This window comes from Rana temporaria, chromosome 5 (assembly GCF_905171775.1).
Source record: "Rana temporaria chromosome 5, aRanTem1.1, whole genome shotgun sequence".
NCBI lineage: Eukaryota > Metazoa > Chordata > Amphibia > Anura > Ranidae > Rana > Rana temporaria.
Genome location: NC_053493.1, coordinates 332,105,341 through 332,117,545, shown reverse-complemented (window position 1 = coordinate 332,117,545; position 12,205 = coordinate 332,105,341). Strand labels below are relative to the sequence as shown.

General features: G+C 42.9%; 1 protein-coding gene across 2 annotated transcripts in view; it reads right to left on the bottom strand.

The window, feature by feature from the left end:
- DNAJC5B (DnaJ heat shock protein family (Hsp40) member C5 beta) overlaps positions 1–12,205 on the bottom strand; it is a 137,862-nt gene that overhangs the window by 112,211 nt on the left and 13,446 nt on the right. The window contains exons 1-2 of one of the 2 annotated variants that reach the window (XM_040354319.1): positions 4,048–4,164; positions 3,826–3,933 (exon numbers count right to left, since the gene is read on the bottom strand). In XM_040354319.1, coding sequence (XP_040210253.1) covers positions 3,826–3,933; positions 4,048–4,058 — 119 coding nt within the window. In that variant the 5' untranslated portion in view covers positions 4,059–4,164. Of the gene's footprint in view, positions 1–3,825; positions 3,934–4,047; positions 4,165–12,205 lie in introns of those variants that run through there. The other variant, XM_040354321.1, reaches the window with a different exon arrangement.

The following is a 12,205-nucleotide window of genomic DNA, read 5'->3' as shown; positions in this document are numbered from 1 at the left end:
TGGACCTGTCATCCACCTGCTCAGCGGGTATCAGCACAGAGATCCCTCACTGAGCAGGCAAATCCGCTTGGCAGAGTCCACCCATATGAAAGGGCCCTAAGGGATGTGGATTGTAATGTAAAGTTGAACTCTGATGTAAGGGGTGCTCTGGGAATCCTGATGTAAGGGGGTCTTTGCTCACCAAAGCCCTCACCTACATTAGAGTCCCCCTTTACATTACAGCTCACAGAGCTCTCCCTTACATTAGTGTGCTCAGAGGCTGGCGAGATAGGAGAGGAATAGAGGGACTCTTCACTCACCATAGGTGAAGGCTTGGGCCCTGGAGTTCCACCACTGTGGTCAGCAAGCAAGGCCTACTGGCCTGTGCTATACAGTGGGGATTAAAAGTTTGGGCACCCCAGGTAAAAATGTGTATTAATGTGCATAACGAAGCCAAGGAAAGATGGAAAAATCTCCAAAATGCATCAAATTACAGATTAGACATTCTTATAATATGTCAAAAAAAGTTAGATTTTATTTCCATCATTTACACTTTCAAAATTACAGAAAACAAAAAAATGGCGTCTGAAAAAGTTTGGGCACCCTGCAGAGTTAATATCTTGTACTGCCCCCTATGGCAAGTATCACAGCTTGTAAACGCTTTTTGTAGCCAGCCAAGAGTTTTTCAATTCATGTTTGAGGTATCTTTGCCCATTCTTCCTTACAAAAGTCTTCCAGTTCTTTGAGATTTCTGGGCTGTCTGTCACGCACTGCTCTTTTAATGTCTATCCATAGATTTTCAATTATGTTGAGGTCAGGAGATTGTGAAGGCCATGGCAAAACCTTAAGTTTACGCCTCTTGAAGTAATCCCCTGTGGATTTTGAGGTGTGTTTAGGATAATTATCCATTTGTAGAAGCCATCATCTCTTTAACTTTAGTTTTTTCACAGATGGCATCAAGTTACCATCCAAAATTTGCTGAAATTTTATTGAATCAATTTTTCCTTCTACTCGTGAAATGTTCCCTGTGCCACTGGCTGCAATACAACCCCAAAGCATAATTGATCCACCCCCATGCTTAACAGTTGGACAGAGGTTATTTTCATTAAATTCTGTGCCCTTTCTTCTCCAAACGTACCTTTGCTAATTTTGGCCAAAAAGTTATATTTTAACCTCATCGGTGCACAGAACTTGTTTCCAAAATGCATCAGGCTTGTCTATATGTTCATTTGCAAAGTTCAAACGCTGATTTTTGTGGTGAAGATGTAGAAGAGGTTTTCTTCTGATGACTTTTCCATGAAGACCATATTTGTACAAGTATCTCTTTATAGTGGAATAGTGTACCACAACTCCAGTGTCTGCCAGATCTTTCTGGAGGGATCGTGCAGTCAAATGTGGGTTTTGAATTGCTTTTCTCACAATCCTGCGAGCTGTTCTGTCTGATATTTTTCTTGGTCTTCCAGATCTTGCTTTAACTTCCACTGTTCCCGATGACTGCCATTTCTTAATTACATTCCGAACAGAGGATATTGACATCTGAAAACGCTTTGCTATCTTCTTATAGCCTTCTCCAGCTTTGTGAGCATCAACTATTTTCAGTTTCAGTTTTCTAGACAACTGCTTAGAAGAACCCATGGTGCTGATTGTTGGGGCAAGATCAGATGAGTCTGGGCATTTAAAACCTTTGAGATTGAGATCACCTGGTCTTCCCAGATGATGATTGAGAACAATCCATGACACTGACAGGTCTCAGCTTTGCAAAGGGGGCAGTGCATGCTATAAATTCTGCAGGGTGCCCAAACTTTTGCAGACGCCATTTTTTTGGTTTCTCTAATTTTGAAAGTGTAAATGATGGAAATAAAATCTAACTTTTTTTGACATATTATAAGAATGTCTAATCTGTAATTTGATGCCTTTTGGAGATTTTTCCATCTTTCCTTGGCTTCGTTATGCACATTAAAACACATTTTTACCTGGGGTGCCCTAACTTTCGATCCCCACTGTATATACACATAGGGTAGCAGAGCATGCTGAGGCTTGTAGTACACCACATCAGGGAAATCCCAGTGGGCCTCTGGAGGTGACAACACCCCTTAATGACTGACAAAGCAACACACAGGTGGGTCACTGAGATGTTTGATTAGGAAGGAAGGCTCTCATGGAGAGCTGTAGGTTCCCTGTGGAGGGTTGTAGCATCCATGATTTTTCTCCACTATCTAGCTGTTTTACGAGGCACTGAGATGCCGGGAATTGGGAATTCGGGCACGGGATATACACAAAGGGGGGCGGGAGGAGGAAGATTCTGCTCGCTCTTTCTTTCCTCTTCTGTCCGTGCGAGGAGGAAAGGGAGGGTGGGCTGTCAGTGCGAGTCTGGGCAGTGTGACAGAGAGTGTAATGGACACTCTCTGCTCATAGCTGCAGCCAGCAACCATGGACCCACATTACAGTCTCTTGCCCCCCCCCCCCCCCACAGTGGCAGAATGCCAGGGCCCAGACGCAAGTGCCATTGCTGCGACCCTGGTATTTCCGCTACTGGTATTTATCCACAACCCAACAACAGATTGTTGGGGAAAAAATGCATGTTTGGACTACATATCTTTGTCAAAAACCCTGTCATCATTCCAAGGGTGATTTTGGAGGGTCAACCCAACATATATGCTTGTAGGACTTTATTGCTCATATTTAAATGCTGGTCTGAAAAAAAGCTTGCTCACCAGTCATCTCATGTATGAACATAAACCAATAACTATCTTATGTTTATGGACAACTGAAGCATATGATTTAGGAGGAGAGTTAAAAATGTACACAAATATAGTTCAGAATTTCATATGCACAATGTTTTCAAAGGCCTCTTATTGTAAATCCCTGGTATTAATTTGGAAAGCATCATAACAAAGAATGATTTTTTGACAGCCCTTTTAAAGTACTGTGTGACAATAAAAGTTCCCTTTTAGACCTTGCTTTCATTAAAACGCTTCTATGAGACACCAGCATTACCACTGCTTTGATAGTGATAAATTAGCTGTTGACTTGTATCCTTTCAGTGCAATCTTTCTGGCCCTTAAATGGCTGCACACCACTTCTTGAGAGAAATATCACTGTGACCTAAAGAACTAGAAGCCTAGGTTCACACTGATAGCGGGATTGAACTTGTGAGAGTTTAGCTGAACTTGCAGGATTGCATAGCCGCATGTCAGTCCGACTTCGAGAGCAATTTCAGAGACATCTGTGCAGGTTCCTGCACAGATGTCTAAACAAATCGCACCCCGAAGTTGCCAAAAGTAGTACAGAAGCTACTATTGCTGGCAATAGCCACCGATTAGGCATGCGATTTAATATGTCAAATCGCATCAATGTGAACCTAGGCGAAAACCACATCCATGATTTTCTGTGATACATACAGTATATGGTTGATACAGCTTTAATGTTTAAAGACAAACGTTAAAAAAAAAAAGAATTTCGTTTGAAGTAAGCCCTAGTGGTTTGAACTTCCTTCTGAATTTTTATACCTCTAGAAGCAATATTTCCCTGTAGTAGTTATTGTTTCAATTCCCTGCCACAAGGCAGTAATTGAAGTGCCATTCTCTCACAACTTTATCCCTAAGTATCTGTTTTTTCTATATCTGAGAAAATACAGGGATAGAGCGTGACACCACTTAGCTTTATAATAACAAACATTAAGGAGAAATTCTTGCCAATGGATTTTTCAAAACATATCAAAAGCCAGCTTGTACTTCAACTTGCCAGAAATTATGTATAACTAAAATGTCAAATTTTGTATGCAGGATTACAATTTGCCATTAGGTTTTGCTGCAATTTGTCAACTATAAATAGCCAAGAATGTACCTGTAAGATTTCTTGATGTCGTCATGAGTAGCACCTTTCTCTAAACCAAGAACCTGATACAAGGCCTCTCCTGAAGTTGACAAAGAACGCTGTCTTTGTTCAGACATCCTGGAATTTAAGATGGAAAAAATTAGGCCCTGTACTTAGTAGGAATAAATGGACAGACAAGTCAACAAAAGAGTGACAAAACATGAAAAAAAATATTGGCAAGAACATACTTACAGTATCAGCATTTTATTCTGTTAATAGGCAAAGCTTTTTGGCCATACTGCTCTTCTGGCTCACAAGAGTGCATTTCCTTTTCCTCTCCTGTGACCCAGAGTCAGCTAACAGCGGGCTAAAGCCTGATGTCAGTTGATGTCACCAAGCTGTTCCAGACTCTGGGAGGATCCTGGTCCTATTTTTGGGATCCACCCAGCTGCTTGATTGACAGCTGGCTTCACCCAAAGACAGCTGCACCTGCTTCCTCAACAGCCTGGCACTCCAGTGAGACAGTGACAGTCACAGCTCTCTAATCAGAGTTGTTTGAGAACTGAGTGATCAGCGGTCATGTGATCGTTCAGTTCTCAGGCTTATGCCGTGTACACAAAACCATTTTCGGGTTCTAAAAAATGAAGTTTTTTTTAATGTCATTAAAAACGATCCTGTGTGGGCTCCAGAGCATTTTTCACGATCTAAAAAATGGGCAGTAAAAATTTTGAACATGCTCTATTTTTTCACAACGTTTTTAACGTTGTCGTTTTTAAGGTTGTAGAAAATGGTCGTGTGTGGGCTTTAACGACGTGAAAAAAAAGCCCATGCTCAGAAGCAAGTTATGAGATGGGAGCACTCGTTCTGGCAAAACTACCATTCATAATGGAGTAAGCACATTCATCACGCAGTAACAGACTGAAAAGCGTGAATCGTCTTTTACTAACAAAAATTAGCAAAAGCAGCCCCAAGGGTGGCGTCATCCGAATGAAACTTCCCCTTTATAGTGCCACCGTACGTGTTGTACGTCACCGCGCTTTGCTAGAGCATTTTTTTTTTCACGATTGTGTGTAGGCAAGGCCATTTTAATGATCGGGTTGAAAAAAACGTTTTTTCTAGACCCTTAAAAACGTCATTTTGTAGAACCCGAAAAACGGTTGTGTGTACGCGGCATTAGAGCCGGCAAGGGACAGCTACAGCATCACACTGTAGGTGATAGCTGCACCATGGAGGTGATTATTTATGTTTGATTTTTTTTAAAACTCCAAAATTCTCCTTTAATCTCTCATTCTATTGTTTACATTAACATGAAAAATAGTAACTGTATATCCCCTATTCCAGGAGGTACAGACAGGGCTGGATTAAACATTAAGAAAAAAAAAAACATATGCTTAGGACACCAAGGGAATGTCCAAAAATGGTTCATAGCACTATGCTCTGTGACTCATATACATGTTTCAATAGTACCCACTGGTCAGCAGATCCTGGATATGATTGGCTGACCTGTTCCCGTGTGGGTACCCTTATGGTAGCCTTTTTGGGGTCATCTCCCAGCAACGGTGACCATGTTTTAGTCCTACTGGAATAAGAATATTTTATCCAAGAAACACGTTGTATGCTCCCTAATACTTCATCTTTTAACAGTTAAACCTAATACAAAAACCATTGTCTTCTACTGAGCAAGATATCATGTGACTGTAATAGCTATGATGGTGATCAATAGGGTGCAGATTTTGTACGAGGGTTTATATCTTGGAAATGTTTTAACAGTTTTTCCAAAATTATCTTGAATAAAAATAGATATAGATTTTCATAATATTGTGGCGATGCAAGTATTTTTACCACTTCAATACTGGGCACTTCCATCCCCTTCCTGCCCAGGCAATTTTTCAGCTTTCTGTTCTGTGGCACTTTAAATGACAATTGTGCGGTCATGTAACAATGTACCCACATGAATATTTTTTTAAGACAGATAGAGCGTTCATTTGGTGGTGTATAATCACTGCTGGGTTTTATATTTGTACTAAACAAACTAAAAAAGACCAAAAAAAAAAAAATATTTTTCTTAGTTTCTGTTATTTTTTTTTTGCGAATAAGTCACTTTTTCACTGATGTTTACTGATGAGGCTGCACTGATATACACTGGTGGGCGTGCACTGATAAGGCGGCACTCATGAATTAAAGAAATGTTAGGCTCTCTGGGTCTAAGGTAAGTATAGCTTAGGTAAGCCATGGTTCCCACGTTTTGAGAAATTTTATCTGGGAATCATTAAGAATGCTAGACATTTTTTAATGAAGTAGCATTTAAGTCATGCAGTCCTTGACTCCCTGTATGGGGACAGAGAGCTTCTTCCAGGCCTTATCTATCGTTTGTTTGGCCAAAGAAAAGAGGAACATAGTCAACCATGGTTGATGAACTCGATAGTCTGAAATGGGGCAATGTAGCAGGGCATATTTAGTGAGTAATAACAGTTATGTGAAACAAGGTGTAAAGTAGTTAAAATATTCTGGACCAGAAGGAAAGTAGTCTAGGAGGCAGCTTGCTATGAGAAGTAAGCAGCTTGCTATGGGGGCACCTATCACGTACCTGGTGATGACTGGAATGTTTTGGAAGCCTCTCTTGCACCTCCTGCCCAACACTCCTGAAGGTGGAGACAGAGAGTGTTAGGGCAAGGACTGGCATGAGTGCCGGAGTAGCTGGCTGATGAAGTTTGCACTTAGGTGAATGGAGTTGAGAGTTACAGTCCTAGGAACAGGATACTGAAGCAGCTTGGCACCACAGCAGGAGACAGTAGCAGAGCCGATATGCAGTCAGTGATCAGCAGGCAGCACAGTACGGAATCAGCAGGCAAAGACTAGTCCAGTAAACAGGCCAAGGTCAAAGAGCACAGGTGAACAAGGTTAATGCAAGAGCAAAGGCAGAGTCCTGAAGAAAGCTGGGCCATACACAGGTAAGCAGGTTCAATGGATCAGGTCACAGGAATACAGGTACAAGCTGAAGACCATTCATCAATTGCTCATGGTTACAAGCCAGTTTAAATAGTTTAAATGGGCAGTTGGGTGGCAAGTATGCACGCTAATTGTTTATTGGTCTTTTCACATACAGGGCAGTAGCTCAGCCCCAGCTCAGCCCCAGCCCTCTCTCTCTCTCTTTATTGGCTCACTGGCTGTGACTGACAGCAGTGGGAGCCAATTACCCCAACTGCTGTCTCAGCCAATAAGAAGGGCAGTCCCCAGAGAGCCAAGGCTTCTTGTGCACATCGCTAAAGTATTAGGAGGGCTGGGGGGGCTGCTGCACACAGAAGTTTTTTTTTACCTTTGTGCATAGAATGCATGACGGTAAAAAAAATCTGGAGCCTTTACAACCACTTGAAGATTTTCTGTCTGAAACCCAGTAGCCCAATTTATAGCTCAATTCTTACATGTTTATGTTGATAGAGAGTTTGGCTAGCATAGACTCCAAAGGGCCTTGGTTATTGAGCATGGCATAAAAGGTGGAGATTGACTTTACCGCACTGGGGTATGTTGGTAGATGTCGTCTTAGGCCTCGTACAGACGAGAGGATATCTGTTGGAAACGGTCCGCCGGACTGTTTCCAGTGGACATTTCTGCTCCCGATTTTGATCTGATGGGCTGTACACACCATCAGATCAAAATCCCTGCGGAAAACATACGCGGTGACATGCCGCGCCGTCGCCGCGACGATGACGTGCGTGACCCTGGAAGGTAAATACTTCCACGCATGTGTCAAATCACTTTGACGCATGCGAGGGATGGGGATCGGGCGGCCTTATCCGGTGAGTCTGTACAGACGACCGGATATGTCGGAAGGAATGGATTCCAGCGGATAGATTTCTTAGCATGCTAAGAAATTTTTATCCGCTGGAAATCCGTCGGCTGGATTTTTATCCGCTGGGAAATGTCCGCTCGGGCCTACACACGACCGGATCTGTCCGCTGGAACTGATCCGCGGATAAATCCCAGCTGACAGATCCGTTCGTGTGTACGGGGCCTCAGTGTATGGGAAAGTGAACAGTTTGCATAGGGGAAAGATCCAGTGGGGAAGCTGCAAGTATCTGTAGTGTTCAGCCGCAGGGGCCTCATGATGATCCTGGTGGGCAGCCCAAGTGGGGAATAGTCAAAATAAGTTTAAACTATCTAACAACTTTCTGGTGCTTTGGAATAAGTCATAGAAGGATTTAGCTATATGTGAAAAGTTTTCTATTGAAGAGCTAGGAAACCAAAGCAATCTTTTCACTTTGCTTACTGTCTTTGGTGGTTTTTCTAAAGCTGGCAATACACTTTTTGAAATTCAGCTGTTCCAGTAGAAACTAGCCAAAGTTTGGTCATTCTGTGGGCTCCACCACTCACCACTCAAAAAGGTGTTGAAAATGTAAAGCCAATCAGGGCCGCTGATGGGGGCCATGCCCCATCAGTTTAACAGGGGGCCCGGGTGTCTAACAAGCAGGAGGGCCAGCTGTACTGCCCTATCAGCAGTTTGTACACATGAGCAATCCCCCTCTGCCGTGCAGCCTCCTCCCCTCCCATGAGCCTCAGATGCTGCAAGATATTCTCAGGGGGATGGGACTCTGAAGATGGATTCCACCAGTAAAATGTTTTTTACTATGCTTCAGTTTTTGAATGAACAGAGAGTATCTGTATAGCACATCTCCTGTTTACTCATCTGCAGCACAGCTGAAGCTGCAGAGAAAGGTTTGAGGACTTGATTGTTTGTTTATTTTTAGAGCCTTTCCATCTTATTTGGATATATCCTAGTTTATTACTGGTAAGAACAGACTATTTAGGATTGATTCCTTATTCTGTTGATTGTTTTTATTTTTTTATTTTTTATCTTTCATAGTTTTGAAACCTTATTCTATTATTTTTTTTACAGTCCTTACTGGGTCCTTTTCTGGTCCCCCTACCCCCTCTCCTTTTTGTGCAGAGAGGTCTGGTTTAAAATTTGGAAAAAATACTTTCCCTGATGGGAGTTATTAATCCAAACATTCAGGTAATTATGGACCTGATTTTTTATAAGCTATATTTTAGCCTGTATATTTATTTCTCACATGTTTCTTACAGTTGTTTTTTGTGTCTTTAAATATAATATTTTTCATTATATAGGCTGATCCTTGCAGATGCCCCATGTCTCTGTGAACCTCCAGCATATTATGTTTTTGGTTGTGAAATGAATTAGGTGAGTGCATCTTATCATCTTTACATTATTGCACTCTAAATATATGGTACTTTGGCTATTTTGTGTTTGCCATATGGACCTTTATGTATGTCCTAGTGATCCCTTAAGATTGCCATCCCCTTCAGGAATACCTAATTGGTCGAAACGCATCGGAGCTCTGGATATTGTGTTTTCACGCTATTCTTCCATCGTCACCAATGATGAAATATAATACGATGTAACATCGTTTTTTATCTTCAATTTGTGATACTGTGTATATAGCATATTATTCCCTAAGGCTCCATGGGGCTATGGGGTTATTTTTAATGTAATTCCTAATAAATATGTGATTTTATATTTTGTTTATTTTTTTACACTTTGAGGGTATCACAAAGTCCCATTTCTCCCCTTTCTCCCCCTTTGTGGGTTCCAATATTTATACCAGGGACTGATACCAAAGTAGTCTGGGATACAGGTACACCAGAGTTATATCCAACACATATATGACAAATGGTAGTTGAACTGTGCAATGAATGGATAGAGAGAGGCCATTAGAACACAAAGTTATGGTATAGGGGTCATCTAAGTGGCTACAGGTTAAACACTTGGTGGCAGTGAATCTGTACATACCAGTGGTACTAAACCATGTGCACGTGGGAAGAATTGAGGTGTGCAGACTGGGGGAAACCATGTTTCCTATGGTACATGCCCTCCTAGCAATGTATCGGACTCCACATCCTAGGACCACCCTATAACTATTATCACTAGATAGAATAAAGAGGTGTCTGGATATATATATATATATATATATATATATATATATATATATATATATATATACACATACATACATATTTTATGTCAAAGAATTGTGAACTATAATCAGAAGCTATGCCCCCCAAACTACAATAACACATGTTGACTGGTTGGTACATAACTGCAGCAGTTATGTACAGGCATTTGGAAGCAGTGATTGGCCAGCTTGTCACTGAGTGTGTCAGAGAATGTAGTTTGGATAAAATGGAGAGCTACCAGAGAATTTAGAAGGGACACCTGGGAGGGTTAAGATTGTTAATAGGGAACAGTATGTTGACTGAGGGATGCCAAACTGTTACATACCATGGAGGTAGAGCTGCCAGACAGAAAAAGGCCAAATTAATTGTTGTCATAGCATTTACTGATGTGGACATTGCTGAGAGAATAGTGGGGTCATAGACACTGGTAATAAAAGAATATCTTCATCAGTATAAGAAAAAATAATCCTAGGTATCCCATACAAAAAAGTAACAAAGAGAAAAATGTTTCAAAAATTATAGTTCAAAATATTGTCATTAAGGATTCATGTATACTCTGCCTACATTTACCGCGGCCGCAGAAAAATACGACAAATCGGTTTTGTTGCGTTTCGCGTTTTCCCACAGCCAACGTTCAAAACGTTACTGTCCTGAACTTGATTCTTCTGCATTCAGGAGAGAGAGGTTGAGGGAGGTTGAAACTCACCTAACCACAGCAGCTCCTAAACTCTGCTAAAAGCCCATGTGTACATGGACACATAGTTTTTATGGAATAGGGTTTATGCTCTTTAATGCTAACGTTTAGTGTACATGAAGCCTAAAAAGCAGTGGCAGCTAGTGAAGTTTTAGGATGGGGGGGCGCGAGACCCCGCCCCTCCATATTTGCCCCCCCCCCACTTATCACAAGCCACACCCATTATATAATCCACCCACTCCGTCCCCTGTATTTCACTTGCTTCCACTCATAGTGTCAGGAGTATACAGCTCAGCATCACAGCACAGAGTATATAGCCCCAGCATCACAAATCATGGTATATAACGCAGCCTTACAGATCGGCGCAAACAAACTAAAAAATTACACTGTTAGTAATTACCAGAGACTGCGGACATACTGCACAAGATTACCAGAGACTGCGGACATACTGCACAAGATTACTAGAGACTGTGGACATACTGCACGAGATTACCAGAGACTGCGGACATACTGCACAAGATTACCAGAGACTGCGGACATACTGTACAAGATTACCAGAGACTGCGGACATACTGCACAAGATTACTAGAGACTGTGGACATACTGCATGAGATTACCAGATACTGTAACATACTGCACAAGATTACCAGAGACTGTGGGCATACTGCACGAGATTACCAGAGACTGTGGATATACTGCACGAGATTACCAGAGACTGTCGCCATACTGCACGAGATTACCAGAGACTGCCGCCATACTGCACGAGATTACCAGAGACTGCCAACATACTGCACGAGATTACCAGAGACTGCCAACATACTGCATGAGATACTGTGCAACTTCAAAGTAGTCCCTGTATTACTCAAGATTACACAGACATTGCTTCAAGTCACGGCAAAAATCATGGCAAATAAACGTGACTTTCAAGTCGCACAAGTGTGAAAGGAGCCTTAACGATTGGATTTTACTACCATGGGAACTTCGCCCACGGTAGTAAAATCTAATCATTATTCCTGCGCATGTGCTGTAAAGACTATGGACAAATTGTCAGTGCTGGGGGGAGGATGGGATCAGTGTCAGTGCTGGGGGGGAGGATGGGATCAGTGTCAGTGCCCGGGGGAGGATGGTGGGATCAGTGTCAGTACCCGGGGGGAGGATGGGATCAGTGTCAGTGCTAGGGGGAGGATGGGATCAGTGTCAGTGCCCGGGGGGATGGTGGGATCAGTGTCAGTGCCGGGGGGTGGTGAGATCAGTGTCAGTGCCGGGGGGAGGATGGGATCAGTGACAGTGCCCGGGGGGAGGATGGGATCAGTGTCAGTGCTAGGGGGAGGATGGGATCAGTGTCAGTGCCCGGGGGAGGATGGGATCAGTGTCAGTGCTAGGGGGAGGATGGGATCAGTGTTAGTGCCCCGGGGAGGATGGGATCAGTGTCAGTGCCCGGGGGAGTGTGGGGTCAGTGTCAGTGCCCGGGGGGAGGATGGTGGGATCAGTGTCAGTGCCCAGGGGGATGTGATCAGTGTCAGTACCTGGAGGGGGGATAGTGGTATCAGTGTCAGGGCGAGGGATGGTGGGATCAGTGTCAGTGCCGGGGGTGATGGTGGGATCAGTGTCAGTGCTGGGGGGTGAGTCCCTTAATATTAGCAGCCCCCCCCCTTAGAGACCCCATTAGCTGAGTGCATTCTTAGGTTTCTTATGCCACCTCAGACGGAGTTGCTGCAGCCTGAATGGAGTGAATGCACTCTCTCT